Source organism: Castor canadensis, chromosome 2 (assembly GCF_047511655.1).
Source record: "Castor canadensis chromosome 2, mCasCan1.hap1v2, whole genome shotgun sequence".
Taxonomy (NCBI): Eukaryota; Metazoa; Chordata; class Mammalia; order Rodentia; family Castoridae; genus Castor; species Castor canadensis.
Genome location: NC_133387.1, coordinates 174,085,391 through 174,101,891, shown reverse-complemented (window position 1 = coordinate 174,101,891; position 16,501 = coordinate 174,085,391). Strand labels below are relative to the sequence as shown.

At 46.6% G+C, this 16,501-nt stretch overlaps 1 protein-coding gene across 12 annotated transcripts in view; it reads right to left on the bottom strand.

Moving 5' to 3' along the window:
- The window catches only part of Pknox2 (PBX/knotted 1 homeobox 2), a 257,000-nt gene that overhangs the window by 44,967 nt on the left and 195,532 nt on the right, over nucleotides 1-16,501 (bottom strand). For all 12 annotated transcript variants that reach the window (XM_074066455.1, XM_074066456.1, XM_074066457.1 and 9 more), the window contains one exon: nucleotides 484-655. In XM_074066455.1, the coding sequence (XP_073922556.1) occupies nucleotides 484-655 (172 nt within the window). The remainder of the gene's footprint in view (nucleotides 1-483; nucleotides 656-16,501) is intronic.

The following is a 16,501-nucleotide window of genomic DNA, read 5'->3' as shown; positions in this document are numbered from 1 at the left end:
GGAGTCTAATCTATTGGGCCACCAAAGTGGGCAAGGCCTCTACTAGTCCTCCCAGAATGATTGTGTCTCCCAGTCTTTCTCTCTACTGACAAACTTGAACATGCTTCTTCTCCTCACCCTCTGCACTGTGGCACGCCAGCCACTGGCTACTCTCCGGGCAGTCCCAGATTCAAAACAGCTACCCTTGATGTTCTGGCTACTACGTCTTTTCCACTTGCCTTTTTTTTTTTACAAAACAGTCCTCAGATGTTGGCAACGCCATAGGTAGAGAAGGGGAGAATTTTGGCAGCAAAGCCTGTGACTAGAACTCTTGGTTTAAGACCTTAGAAATGATCTTTAGCTGTAAATTGGTGCATCTAGCACCTGCCTCATGGTGGGCATTGAAATTTTCACTGAATGAACTAATGCAGGGAACATTTGTAGTGTGTTTTTTGGGAGGAGTTTGGTAGACTCTCGCTAGGGTATGGGGAGGAGGGTTTTTACCAGATTGTCCAGTTCTGGGTCATCGCTGAAGAAGGGTTTGTGCTCTTGCTCCTGCTGGTGGACAAAGTTCTCGATGTCCACATCAAAGCTGGCGGAAGTGATGCACTCAGAGCCCTGGGTGGCCTGTTCACATTTCTCAAACAGCAGCGTCAGGAGCGGGAAGAGAGGGTGCCTGCAGGGACATCAAGAGCTCACACATGCGCACACACAGAGACCATGGTGCTGGCTGGGCTGAGATAGCATCAGGCTCCCTTTCCCACATTTCCGTCACTTCTCTAAGGTTCCACTCCTTGAGAATGTCTCCAATCCCCAGGGTCAGCCTGCGTGGCAGCATTTCATGCCCTTGTGTGAAAGGTCCAGTCTCCCAGTTCCTGGGACCTCAGAGGGCTATCTCTTTAGTCAGATAAACTGCATGATGTTATAACCTTTCAAAGAAGGGGTCCATTTCTGACTCAGAGTCCATCCAGGATGGAAATGTAGGAAGTGTTCAGAGAAGTCCTGTCATGAGCACTGCCATGGATGATTCCCAAGCTAAGACCCACAGAGTCATTTAGATAAGTACTTCGGCTCATATGTATATATGATAGCACCACACATACATACACTCACATACTTTCTGGAGCCAGCTGAGGGCAGCAGATGTGCACAAACAACTGTGTGCAGGGGGAAGTGCATGAACCCAAACACTCATCCACATATGGTGGGCAGATGTTTGTACCTGTGTCATACCTGTCGGCAAACTCAGTTTAGGTCACACACCCCATTTACATGTGTCGCATCTTCATACACTTTTATATCATTGCACCCTTAGCCCAGTTATAATTAAATGATTGTTTGCATTGTTATTTTTCACTGTTTTCTTCTAAGACAGTCTCTGAGTCTCTGTATTAATTATTGTTTTATCCCCAGAATCTTGCCATGTATGCCATAGTAGGCATTTTTTGTTGTTGTTGTTATTGTTGTGCTGAGGGTACATTGTGACATTTACAAAAGTTCTTACAATATTCATCCCTTCCATTGTTCTCCTTTATCCCCCTACTCCCTTTGCCAGAATAGTTTCAACAGGTCTCATTTTTCCATTTACAAACATGTGTACACAATATTTGCACCTTATTCACCCTCTTATAGCCTCTCCCCATATTGTCCCCTTCCACTGGTATCAATCCCCCAAATAGGACCTGTTCTACCCTCCATTCTCCAATTTTGTTAAAAAAAAAAAAAGTGACATTTTTGTTTGTTTAAGATAGCCATACAAGGTGTTTCATTGTGACGTTCCCATGGATATATGCATTATAACCGGAATTGGCTCAACCCATTTTTCTCCTTTCGACCTTAGTGCCCTTCTTATGGTGATTTCAACAGGTTTAAAAATTCTATATTCATTCTTGTATAGGAAGTAAATCAATATATTCACCTTCTTAACTTCCTTCTTTTACCATCTCTCTCTTGTATGTGATCTCCTGTTAGTGTGCCCTGTTTTTCATAATATTGCTTGTATTTTATTAGGTCTATTATTCCACATAAGAGAGAAAACTTTCTGAACCTGGCTAACTTCACTTAAGATGGTGTTCTCCAGTTCCTTCCATTTACCTGCAAATGACAAAATTTCAGTCTTCTTTTATGGCTGAATAAAATTTCATTGTATACAAATGCCACATTTTCTTAATCCATTAATCAGTAGTGGGGCATCTTGATGTTTCCATAGCTTAGCTATTGTGAATAATCAATAGCAGGCACTTAAAAACTACTTGGTGACCATTTGTATGACTAAATGAATGAATGGTGTGTGTTCTCACCCAAATACCTAAATGGTTCTGAGTCTTAGCTTAGAGATCACCACCTCCTGGAAGCTTCCCTAACTGCCTTCCACCTCCAAACCTATGACCATAGTCCCTCAGTTGTTTGTTTTATCATCTGCCTTCTTCATTAATCTTTAAGCAAGAATTAAGTTCACCTTAATTTGGCAGAGCTATGTGGACCCTCACAAATATTTGTTGAATATGTGTTAAATGCATACATACTTTATTTCATGGACAAATATGCATCACACTTATATCTGCAGCATGTGATCATGTGTGTGCCTAGGTTATTGACCCTTGGCTCTGGAGAGTCCCATTCTCTTCCCTTGCTTTTCCAAAAGAGCACACACACATCTCTCTCCAGTCTGTCTCCTCAGACTCCTCAGACCATAAAATCTAACTCCTTTCTTTTCTATGAAGTGCTTCTTGCTGGGAGAGGAGGAGGAATATGTGCTGGACCTGGCCCCTGGGCCCCTGCCAGAGGGGTGCTCTAGCTAGCACTGTCCAATAGAACTTTCTGTAGTGATGAATGTGCTCTGTAATCTGCATGTCCAATACAGTAGCCACTCACCACGTGAGGCCAATGAACACTTGAAATATGGCTATTGCAACTGGGGCATTGAATTTTTAATTTTATTGAATTTTAATTAATTTTAATTTAAATAGCCTCATGTGGCTATTAGCTACCTGATTGGAGAACAGTTCTAAAAAGGAAAAGCTCATGCTTTCTCCTTCCAACACAGTGGATGCAGTGAGAGGAGAACTGAACATGCAGAGGACACAGTACTTGCGATATTGGTCAGCAGCTGTGGGAACCCTTGGCTCCTGTCCCACTCTGGAATTCTAATGATTCTGGGCAAATAGACAGACAGGGCTTACCTCCATCCACACTCTCACCACACAGTACAGGTCTTTCTCCTTAGTCTGAGGGCAATGGGGTATGAAGGGAGATAATTTCCTGCTTCAGATGAGCTGTGGGGCTCAGCTGAAGGCACTATCTCCCTGTCCCTTGTTTTGGGACCTGATGCATAAATGTCTGGTCCCAGGGCTGCAGATGGAGTGGATAGTATGAGGAAAGAGGGTCAATACTTAAGGGTGGCTCATCTGCAGCCCCAAATTACCAGAAGATCTATTGAGCTCTGGTAGAAAGCTGGCAGAGAAAAACAATAGGTGAGTTAGGGATCTGGCTGAAGACAAAGAGAACACCAGGTGAAGGGGTTAAACTCCAGTGTAAGTCTTCATTTGCAGCCACTAATACTGCAGCATATTATAGTCTAATCTAACCTGATCCCAGTTTAATGCAAGATTCTCCTGGCCCTGAGTGGAATACCAAAGAAAGCCTCAGTGGCTGTAATTTAAGCAGAGCCCTGCAGTGGTTTAGCTGAGGGCCATGAAAGGCAAATTCCAGACGGTGTTATGAATTATTGCGCCTTATGAACCTTCCTACTCTCAACAGATGCCTGCTGCCATTTAAACAGCCACTAGATCAATTAGGAATGAAAGGCACAAATCGACTCTGTACAAGGGCACTAAATTACCAGGAACTAATAATCCGCAGCATCGTGCCAGGTGGTGGGGGTACAGGCTCCCCCCAACCCAAGGCAGCCGCAGTCACCGCACATTCCTCTCTCGCTGGCTAGAGGGAGGGTGGGCAGCTGCTGAATGAAGAGGCAATAGTGTGTGTGTGCACACGCATGTGTGTGTGTGTGTGTGTATGTAAATGCACACATGTGCACTGGGGTTGGATGCAGGCTGCTAACAGAGCAGGGGTGTGAGTGTCGTATGCCACCCTGTGTGTGTTTTCTCTGTGGGCACACATGACATTGTGTTTATGCAGTACATATGCATGTAGGGCTGTGTGCATGCAACTGCAGGGCAGATTTTGTGTGTGGTGAATATGGTGTGTGCATGACTCTGCCTTATCCATATGCAGTGCATATGTGGGATTGTGTGTTCTGTGTACACAGCATGCATGGCATGCAAGTAGGACTGAGTCCTCCGGCTAGGAGTACTAGAGGTGCAGAAAGAAGGGCATCTCCTTTGCGTCTGTCTTTGCTCCTGCAGGGAGGATCAGCCATTCTGAAAGAGATCAGGGAGACCTTCTCTAGGGAGGTGACATTTAAATTAAGACTTGCATGATGAGGGGACAGTTGTACAAAGAGCAAGGGGAACAGCAAAGCACTCGAGGGAATGAAATTGGCATGCTTCAGACACAAAATCTTAGCTGGGTGCAGTGAAGCTAGGTGGGTAGGAAGGGGGTGGAGGAGATGAAAAGGCAGCAAGAGTCAAGTTATAAGGTGCCTCCTGGGCCTCACACAGAGCTGGACTTGGGGTGGGGCTGGAGGCATGGTCACACCCTTGGGAACAATGTTCACCTTCTGTGCAGAGCCACTGCAAGGGTCCGCTTTATAAGCCTTTCACTCCCAGGTATCAGACCTCCAGAATGGGTACATGTGTAGGTGTGGGGAGGGCATTTCTGTTTTGTTTGTTTGAAGTGCTGGGGATGGCATCCAGGGTCTTGCACATGCTAGGCAAGTACATTACCACTGAGCTATGTCCTATTCCCTCTTGGGGGCTTGCTACCTCTCAGAAGAAGGGAACATACTACCTGTCATTCTCCCTAAGTTAGCTAAGGGTGCATTGGGCATAAGGTGGACTTTGTGGGGTTGGCCTGGCTTCCTCCTCCTCACCTGAGCCTTGGGCAACCACAAGAACAGTAAGTAGCACTGACAGTACCCAGATCCTCCCTTCTCATTTCTCACTACCCCTAGGCTCCTGTGTCTGTTTCCTCCCACTGATGCCAGGAGCCTTGTCTGCCTCACTGAGCTCAGACAGCACTGAGTTTACCTACAGCTTTTCACCTAAACCATACCAGGCCATGGAGGCTGCCTGTCACTCTCAAACTCCCTTCCTGGATCACTCAATGAATCCAGTTTGTTACCTGCCTAGCTCCCACCTGGAGCAGCAGATTGCTGAAACTACACCCTCACCCCAGACATGCTCAGTTGTCCAGCAATCTTGCTGGGTTCTGGACTATAGCTGTGGCCCTGGGTTTCTCTAAGGCTGTCCCCAGCCCAGTTATGGGACCATTCCCTGCCCTTTCCCTAGCTGTCCAGCCTGTCTCTTGCCTGAGGGTTAACTTATATTTTTTAAGCTACTTTCCAACATCCTCCCTAAAGTGTAGAAGAGGCTGGCAGTCCCCCTCAAGGAGACCTTTTCAGATGTCTCAATGGCAAGCTTGGGGGCTAACTTGAATAAGGTACGGTCTGTGAAAGCTGTCATCTAAGCCACTTGAGACAGGGATGACCCTGTCTGAGGCAGGGATGGGGCCAAGAAGGATTTCCTGTTAACTGTGGGACCTTGTGAGGCCTTCAGAAGCCTCAGTTTGCCCAGCTAGAATTTTCTTAGGGGGTAGTACTGAGTATCAAACCCAGGTCTCACACATACCAGGCAAGCACTGAACCATTGAGCTGGAACTCCAACCCCAGAACACAGTTTTTAAGGTGCTCCTCTTCCTTCTGCTCCAGTCTTTTCCACTGAACATCCTTCAGGGGCTTAAAGCAGGAATGTAGAAACTCAGTCCCCCACCCCCCAGCCCAGAAGATGATGAACAAGGTATGAGAGATGGTCATTACACTTTATTTCCAAAGAGATGAGGACATTTGACCTCCATGAGAGCTCACCTTCTCCCTCCCATCCCTTCCCTCTCTCTGCTCCCCCAACTCTGCCTCCCTTGTGACCCACCGCCCCCTCCACCCCAATCTCTCTTAAGCCGTTCAAAATTTGGAGGAAATAAATCTCACTGCACTAATTCAGTGAGAGTTTGAGCCTCGTCAGTGCAGAACAAATAAAAGGAGTGAACTGGCATGACATTTTACTGCAGAAGAGAGGTCGTTTCCAGCCACTAATAAAAAGGATTTGACACAGACTAATAAAGAGAAATGAATTTCTCTAATGGCCTAATTTAGCACATTCAGCACCGGGCCTCTGCCCCGGTGCGGGGAGTGCGGACAGAGGCAGGAGGGAGGGAGAGACCTGGCTTGGGGAGAGGGGAAGAAGAGCTGATCTCAAATAACATTTTATTATTTCTTTTTTCTTTTCTGAGCCCCCAGCCCCACCCCCACCCTCATCACCTCTCCCCAGGAGCATCCGAACTAAAATCAAGCTCAAGATATGCAGTTCCTGTTAACGATCCAAAGAAATAAAGAAGCCCTCTCCATAGGATTGCAGACTTGTGCTAGCTTAAGAAGGTGATTAAACCGGATGTGTTGATTTCTACAGGGGTTTAAGCCATCGTTTGGTTTAATTACTTCTGACATTTCTGCCTTCATATTTTCTGTATCACCCAAATTTGCTGGCCTGGAGTGCCCAGTCTGGGGGCCAGGGTGCATGGGGCTGCCCTCTGGGAAAGCAGATCAGAGACAGGCAGGATACTGGCTGAAGCCCTTTGCAGAGGTTCCCACCATTCCCTCTCTTAGCAGCAGAAAGGCTGGGACCCCCATGGTCAAGATACCCACTTTGTAAGGTCAAGAGTTTCTTCAGTGCAAGGAGGTTTCTGAGGGCAGGCTCTGCAGGTGAAAGTCAGCAAACCCTTTTCATCCCTCCCTACCTCCAGACAGATATTCTTACTGTAAATTGGGCTGATGAGGTTTCTTAACATTTTCAAAGACCTCTTTGGATAGAGACCACAACTTTCCAGGTAATTCTTACACTCATGACTAACTTGAAGTTCCTCTCCAGGGGGTGGGGTCCTTTCATCACAGGGATTCAAGAAAAGACAGTTCAGTCCTTTTCTACTTCCCTTCCTTCTCCCCAGATAACCTGGCTGTGTTTTGTTTTCTTTTGTTTTTAATTCAAAATATTTCTTGGGTTGGGAGTGACTCAAGTGGTAGAACGCTTGCCTAGCAAATGCAAGGCCTTGAGTTCAAGCCCTAGTACCGCCAAAAAAATCAAAACAAACAAAACAAAACATATTTTCCCGCTTAGGGGAGGAGTGGAAACAGAGAAGCAGAGATTGAAAAAAAACATGGGAAAGAATGTAAAAACATAGAGCTTCAGATGCTAAGGTATAAAACACAAGTCATGGAGAATGAGTAGACATGGAGTTAGAAACAGGAGGCCACACACTGCAGAGGGGACTCAAGGATAGTTTTAGGCAGGGAGCACAGTAGTGTTGAGTGCTGTTTCTGGGTGATAAACCTTATGATTCATGCTGCTCCATCCCTTCTGAGTCTCTCAGCCATCCCTTCTCTTGTGACCTTGGCCAAGCTACAGACCTCAATTATGGGTCCAGCCAAGTGTGTGGTTGCTGGCCTGGGGTGTCCATCTCCTCTCCCTGTGGTTGCCCTTGGAGCCTCCAGGCAAACCCTGCACAGACTCATTCTGTGGGAGAGAGGTGAGCAGAAGAAGCCTAGGGTTAGCACCTATTCCCTGGGTTCCTTCCAAAGGGGACAAAAGGGGACAGTCCCCTTCCTAGCTGGGAAAGGATGATGATACAGAGGGTGGAGTAGAAGATACAGATTTCTAGGTAGAGGTTTCAGTTATGACCCAGAGGGATCAGAGGCTCAGTCAGGGTTAGTCTGCTCCAGAGGACACTAGTCTGTTGGCCAGAGAGGAGGAAGAGGTGATACACACAGATGTGGCTGGCACTCCAGCTATTGCTTACTCTCCACAGACACCAGTGGTTGTCAAGCCACCAAAGACCTGTCTTCCCAGAAACTCTGCCCAGAGGCTGGTATTTTAACCTTTTATCTCTAGTGCCCCAGGCCAGACATCACTGGGATCACAGAATCAGAGACAATATCCTAGAAGCCCACTTTCCAGACAGTCCCTTAATCCTTCCTTGTCACCTTTTTCCTCTAGAGGTCTCCCCCCCCCCCCCGCCACCTCACAAGTGCCCACTCTGAGGACTACAGAGAAATTTCTCCCAGATTTGGATGAAGTCAACCCTCTTGAGACAACACTTCAAACTCTTCACAATACAGCCTCAGCCTTTGGTCAGTGCTTGTCCTAAATGTACTCAGTATAGAAAGGTGATGTTGGAAGGACAGCATAATGTCCTTCCTGTCATCTTTCCTCTCCACATGGGGCCACTTGTGCTTCTTGTGCTCACTTTGCCCCATGTTCTCCCATCCCACACCTATGCTCCAGCTGCTCCTTCCATCTGAACTCCCTGCTCCTGTACTCCTCCATATCCCTTCTAATATCTCCAAAACCCAGCCCAAAATGCCTTCTCTTCTATAAAGGTGCCTGGATGTGTCTCTCTTGCAAGAGAAACCACAGCCCCTCCTAGCTACCACAGGAAATGCTTGGGTTTCTCTCTGGACTTTGCTCATAATTCAGAGGGTGGGGAAAAGCAGGGGAGTCTGAAACAAGCACAGACTTTGGAGACAGACAGCTAAGTGACTTTGGGCAGGTTACTGAATTTCTGAGCCTCGGTTTCCTCTTTTAAACAACAGGATAACACCTCTTATGCAGGATCTTGTAAGATAAATGAAGAGATATGGATGATGTCTGGCACTCAGTAAGCTATCAATTAATGCTTGTTCCATTCCCCTGAAATGGTGTGTGGACTCCTTCTTTATTCAGAGCAACAATGACACCATCCACTCCAATAAATTTATCTTCCCTTGTCCATTGACTCATTTGGCTAGAAAATGAGCCCATGTGCCAATTCAAATAGAGGCCCAGAAAGAGGAGGGTGAGAGACAACTTACCATTTTTCAAAACTCAAACCTTCCTTCTAACTAAAAAAGCACTACTAGTAAGAATTTATTTTTTATATCCCCAAGATATTTATCACATCCTACCAATCATGGTTGTTCAGTCTGTGACCTCATCTGATCTCTTTCTGAATTCCCAAGGGTTAAGCACAGGTTGTGGCACACGGCAGAGGACCAAAAAAGATGTGATGGATCACTGAATGGGAATGAATGAATTATGGAGTAAGCAATGACTATGGGGATGAACATTCTGAATCTCCACTTGAAAGTTCTTTCAAGCTTAGGCTCTCCCCATACTGATTTTGCCATCTAGACACAGTTGCCACAAAAGAATCTGCCTTGTTTGGGACTCTGCTGGGGTATGTGTGTGGGGACAGTGTGAGGGAAGGTCCTTGCCTGGTTCTTTACTTCTCCCCACCCCCAAAGGTACCAGATGGAGAGAACAGAGTGGAGTGGGGAGAACAAGCCAGCAGTCCCTGGTTGGATGTATTTTTATTTCAGGTGTGACGTTGAAACCATGAGGGTGTATTTTTAGTCCTGACCAGTGGGCGGTATGTTCGCCTGGGTTGCCTTGGAGAGGACTTCTTCTTGTTGCTAAATTGGAACTGCATCTGTTAGGTTCCTGGGCTCTAACCCAGCTCTCCTCCCCCAGGTGGGTGGACAGGTCCATTCCTAGCAAGTGTGGGGCCCAGGCAGTCACAGTCTGCTCTGTACTTCTCCCTTCATTCGCATGCATACACGCACACACACTTTCTGGCACATTAAAAAAAATAAATGCGAAATCTCAGCAAAGTGAATGTTAAAGCTGGTCTATAAAGGCAAAAATACAAAAAACCTAACATGAAACTTGGTAGGGACTTTCTGTCTAGCCCCTTCATAATAAGGACAGTTAATGTACACAGAAAATAACATTTTTTTCCTGACATTAGGGAGCTAGTGAGAGGTGGTCAGAGCTTCTAACCAGGTCACCAGACATCCAGCCAGTCCACGAGATAACATCCTTTAGGAAAAGTTTGGTGGGAAGCAGGATGAAGAGAGCACTATCCATTTTTGCTTTTATCAGTGTCAGATACTGAACGAACACACGCATACACATTTGGTGGCACCTGGTAAGTTACAAAGAGCTCTCATATGTGTTTATTGCCCATAACACCCCAACAGTTTTATCATACCCATTTAGCAAACTGACATGCTCAGTGGTTAAATGATTTCATGAAGCTACTAAGTGAGTGAGTCGAGATTTAAATCTGGGTATTCAAATCCTGAATCATGTGCTCTTCCCTATTTCCCATGTGCAATTTTGAATCATTATCAGAATTACTTCCTCTTTTTCTCCACTGTCCTTGAGTCATATGCATCCTGTGGTCAAAGAACTGAGCTTCCATGTTTACCCTCTGAATGTCAAGATCACTGCCAAGACAAGAGAATCTCTGCCTTATCTGATGAGTTTCCAAAAAAACCTCCTCTGGTAATAATTCTTCTGTGTGTTTGGAAAGGGTTTTAACATTTTTACAGATCTTTCATTTTCTCATTGGATGCCTGCTTTGTGGTATGGCACAGTTTATTGAAAGAGGTTTGATGATTTGCCCAATGGTAGAGTTAGAACTTGAACTGAAGTCTTAGTGTATGTTCTTTTCACTTGACCATGAAATGGATCAGGGCCTGGGAAAGGCAGAGAGTGGTGTTGTGGTTAAAACAGGGAAGGCTGGCTTGGCCAAGCCCAGCCAAGAAGCAAGCAAGCCACTGGCCATAGGAACCCTAAAACCCCAGCTTACTGTTCTCTGACTCTACCCCACCCCATTTGCTCTAGTGGGAGGCCAAACTGCTGGCTGTCTCCCCTTTTGTAGGGAGGACAGATACAGTGCAATACATCAGAGACCCTTCTGTGCACCAACTGCCAGTTGCTAGCACTGGTTAACTCCTCTACTCACATGATCTTGTGAGGAGGTCATTGGGCTTCTAGACTGCTGAATCGCATATAGAGATCCTGCCTGGTCTTAGCAGGGTCCCTGGATGACTTGGCCCTACCTAGAGCAGGTCCATGAGCTGTGGAAGCAGCATGGCCCATGGCCTCTGAGCACACCTGCTCCCATGCAAGTCTCAAGGTTTTCCAGCAGTGTGTGCAGCATCTGGGCTTGAGGCAGGACCCTTCAGGTGCTGACAGGAAGGGCAGGGAATTGACTTTCCTTGGAACCAGAGAAACCTAAGTGTGGTTTCATTTTCAGTTCAGCAGGTTCAGCGCCCTGACTTCAGTCACCAGCTGAGGTGCCATCTCTGATGCCAGTGAATCCAGCTGCTTCCAAAAGCTAAGACTGCCTGCTGGACCCTTCAGTCTACATAGCTTGGTCAAGGACACAGCTGGGAAACATCTGTTCACAACACCTAGTACTCCAGGGGTCCTGGCCTGAAGGTCTGGTCCCAACTTCTCCCTTGGAATGGCTACATTTCTCTCACAACATTCTCAGGCCACCTCACCCCGCACATTCCAGGATTGATCAAGTGCACTGCCAGTGGAGACAGAGGGTTAAGCCCCAGGGTCGCCTTGCTGGAGCCAGAACACTCTTTGGTCACTGGGTGGATGAGTTCCCTCAAAGACACCTCATTAGGAAGTGCCAGTTCCCAGGGTTCTGGACCAGGCAGTTGCTAAAGAGGACTGTCACAACAGGACCCAGCCCCCATGCTTAGCCACTAACTTAGGGTTATTTCCTCCTGAGCATCTACCACTTAACTCCGGGAAAGGCAACCTGGCTGTCATTTTCTTGGGGCTCACCTCCCTTGGGAAAAGCAGTGCAACTCTCCCACACTGGGCAGATGCCTTGTAGTCAATTACAAATACTTTTTTGAGCCCTTCCTATGTGCCAAGTTTATATTTCAGCTACTTTCTCTGTTGATCTTCCCCCTTCCCTGTACCATTTCTTCTTCATGTGTAATGCCTTTCAGAATTTAACACCACATTTTACATACACATGAGAGACTTCACAAATGCTTAATTGAATTGCAATGTGAAGGCCATTTGACTGGGACCACCCTCATCATCATTGTGTCTGCCATTTAACTTCCTGGTCTCACCAACCCTTCTTGGTTCAATTTTCTCAAACATCCAATAGCAGCTGACACCTATAGGGTGCTCCCCAACTGCTAGGTTCTTTACCAAGCACTTTGCCTGCATTCTGCCATCTAATCCTCATGAAAATCCTGATGAAGAGACAGTAATAGTTTAAATCTCATTTTACAGATGAGGAAACTGAGGCATAGAAAGGTTTAAGTGTCCAGTGCAGTAGCCAGAGTGTGAGCCAAGCAACCAAAGTCCAAAGGCTATGCTCCTAATCCTGAGGCCCATGTTGGGAGTGCCAGATGGAGCAGGCAAAGTGACCCATGCTCACCACTCTGCTTAAGACACACAGTTCATCTAACACTCACTGCTCTGTCTGCCAGATATTACCCTATACTATGCAATTTTATTCTGACTATTAGTGTTTTCTTTTGACAGTTGAGAAAACAGAGGCCCTGAGAGATTAACTTGCTCAAGGTGACAAAGCTAGTTATCACCACATGTGTTTATAGAGTGCTATTCTACCTCCCACTGCCCAGCATAGCCACTCAGGGCTGCCTTTGCACCTTCATTTAAAGGACTGTTGGGATCAAGCCTGGGCATCACTGACCTCTAGGATGGTCTCATGGGAGCTATCTGAACACTCCCACTGCCTGTTTTGACCCTTCCCTAAGCAGGTGCGGAGTTGAGAGGAATATGGTCTTAGTGCTACAGAAGCAAGTGTAATAGGCACAGGATGTTAGAAATACACATCATTTATTGAGCTACAGTTGGACTTGGGCATGAGCTCTCAGGAGTAGGGCACACTTGGGTAGAAGTTCTGAGCATGTGGTTTATGGGGAGATGGGACTGATGTGAAGACCTACACACATGGTATGGAAAGGTCAAGTTTGGAAAGCTGAGAAGCAAAAGAGAAGGCAAAAGGGTTTACAGGGTTTCTGGAGCTGCAGGAGGCAGTTCATTCACTGATAAGTTAAAGAAGGTTTGGAAGCAACTTGGACAAGACAGAGATACTGGGAGTGAAGGTGGGACTTTGTTCAGGAAGATGGAAAGAGATAGCACTGAGTAGAATCTGAAGGAGAAGATTCACTGCATGGACTGCCTGAGTTTCAGGTGAAACATCTTTTTTATTATTATTATTATTGAAAATATTTTTCCTTCTTTTTTTTTTTTTTTTTTTGGTGGTACTAGGGTTTGAACTCAGGGCCACATGCTAACTATGCAGGCATTCAACCATTTGAGCCACTCTGCCATCCCTTCAGGTGAAACATCATAACTGCAGACACTTACATGGCACTTATTCCATCACATCACTATTCTGAATAAATCATTAGGAAAGAATATTTCAAATTAAGAACCTAGACTTAGACCAGAGAGGACCATGAGAACCAAGAATGTAGGACGGTGGTCAAACCATTCCAAAGAATCAACATACTGGATGGCACACCTGTTTAAAAATAGCAACTTGGCTCTCTATCTTGGGTTTGTACTTTATGGCTGGCAAGAGCTGACTGTGTGCATCTCTTCCCAAACCTGTTCAGTAGCACGTGTTGGCAGTTTGAAATGAGCTACAGTAGGAAGATTTATATCTTGGAAATTGGCAAATGTTACAACTCAGGGCTCTCCCGTTCTTCTCACCCCCTAGAGCCATTTGCCAGCACATCAGTTTAGAAGTACAGCATATTTATGGGGTACTGCTTAACTTACTTAGTGAACCCACTCAACAAGTCATTCAGCATCTACTTAGTCTAAGCTGTTGACTCTAAAAGATGTGTAAGGTGCTGGGGACAAAACAATGAGCAAGACAGGCACAGACCTTGTCCTCATGGAGGATAAGTGAGGGAATAGAAATAATGCAAACCCAAATGTTAACCCAATTAATTCAATTGTGAGTAATGCCACCAAGGAGAAATACAGTGTATAGGGTGATATCTCCCTCTTCACCTGATCCTGCAGCTTGATTCTCTAGCATTTTTAGTGAAAAAGCAGAGAGCAACTGCCCTGGCTATTTTCTCACTGCACACACCTCCAGCCAGCATTTCCTTATCAATAATACGTAACTTCTCCAGCGCTGCTGGGTGGCGACTTCCTGGGCTCCGAGAGAGGTTCTGGCAGCCTTAGGGGAGCGAACCAATACCTTAGCAGAGCAGTCTCTGCAAAGCCGCCCTCTTCCTCCCCCACTTGCACCTGGCCAGCCTAGCTCCCTGCCACTCTTCTGATCCCCAGGACATCACGGTTTCCATGGGAACCCACTCACTTCAAAGGGGAAGGAAGGAGACTGGAGGGGAGGAGGGAGAGTGAAAGTTGGATTAGCCTCACCCTTCTGGTCCTGTCTCTGCAATGCAACCTAATCCCCAGGTCTCAAGCAGCACCTGACACCTGACCACCAACAACATGGGTAGGTGGGGTGTTGTGGTCCAAGTTAAATTTGAACTTCTTTGGAAGAAAACATAGGGTTGTGGTGGGGTTGGTAAAGGAGAGAACTAAACATGGTCCAAACCTAAGGCCCCCCATTCCACTGGCCTCCCCTCCTTGGACTCTTCTCATCATTGCTCCTGGGCCACAATTACCCGGGATGTGCATCCAATCATGGGATCTGCTCGGATTAGACTTTAATCATTAATCTGAGCAGGAGCTCCTGGTTGCCTTGCTGATTAGCCCAGATGATGCTCTGGTATGATCCAATTAAAGACGGGCTTTGCTTTTCCCGACCCCCAGCTTCCACACCAGAAGGAAACCAATACATTTCATTAACACATCCTCATACACAAATAAAACCTCTGGGACACTGGCAGGCTCCCTCCCCCTTTGTCATACTGCCCCTCTGCCTTCCAGAAGGGGCAGAGAGGAGCCTCTCTCATCTTCCTTCATCTGGGGTTCTGGGAGGAGCCCTGGTGGGAGCTTCTAAAAAGCCAGTGCTAGGCACTAATCTGAATGGAAAGGGTCTTGTTACATTTATTGACATGAAATGCAGACTCCCTGATGAGCTGTGGAGCAACCAGGCTGCCCCAGGCACGCAAATCTAATTAAAATTACCGAACCCAAGAGGAGGCCAGTCACCCAGGCAATGGCTACAGAGAGGGTGGTTGGTACTAATGGGAGAGGTGTGGTTGTGGGAGATAACTTGGAGGCACTGGGCCAGGAGGCAGAAGGACTGGAGGGCTGGGGAGCTGACTAATGGTGTGGGGGTCAGCTCCAGCGGCCTGGGAGTGCCTCTACAGCATCAGATGCCTAAATAAGGGCTGTGGGATTGTCAGTCTCTTAGGAGAAGGTAAAGCTCAGGAGTGAGGTGAGCAGAAAGAAGTGTTAGTTGAAGGAAAGTCTGGGCCATACTTCAAGTGACATCATGGTGGACAGCTCCCATGGGACAGTGACCCACCTCTCCTACAGCTTAGCCTGAGCCTGGGGTCTTGGGAAGGACTTTGGAGCCAATGGAACCCACTGGTAGAACCAAGGAAACCCACAACTTTGTGACAGATGCGGTGCCTGTGATTACATGGGCTGTCTCATTAATTGTTACCAAATCTACCACTTTGGTTCTATCATGAAACAAAAATTCAGAGAGACTAACACTCAGCAGAGGTAAGACTCAAGCCTAGGTGTCCACAAACTTTCTGTTCCACCTCTAATTAGAGGGTCTCTCTAGACCATGATCCATTCATATTCACTACTGGCCTCTACACCCAGGGGTCTGAGAAGATGCATAGGACCAGAAGATGCTAGGGCATGCATGAGAATCACCTGGGACCTTGTGAAGTGCCGCTCATGAATCCTGAGGTCTGGGTGGGCCCTAAGATTCTTCATTTCTAATCAGCTCCCACATGACAGGATGCTGTTGGTCCAAGGATCACACTTTGAATAGCAACCATATAAATAGAGGATGATGAATACACCACAAGTCATCAGGCCATTGGGCAGTTTTCAGAGGCCACTGTACTCCCATCTCCCTTCTTAGGTTACTCACAAAAGCACACGCTCACCAGGTATTGCCCAGCTTAATTTACAGGTGGCTGTGCAACCCCACCTCCCCACACCCAGATGCTCTGACCACCAGCCATTCCTGAAACACACCAGGTTCCACTATGACTGAAGGGTCTTATTTCACCTAATTTCTCCACCTGGTGAGATCTCTTTGTCTATAAGATCATATTCAAATATTGCCTCCTCAGGAAGGCTGCCCTGTTGTCCTAACCACATAGAGTTGGTTTCTTATTTGCTTATCTATTGGTTCCTGGAGAGAAAAAGGGAAGTTCATGCATCTACCTTCCTATCTCACCCCCTTTCCCTAGAGTCCAGCACAGGACCTGCAATATTATAATAGTAAGGGTTCAATAGAAGAGTGTGAAGGAGGGAGGGGAGAGAGGACAGGTGGGCATGTCCTACACTGGGGAGCCCGGATCATACTCTCCAAGGGTATCAGTGACTCTGAGCCTGCAGGCATCTGG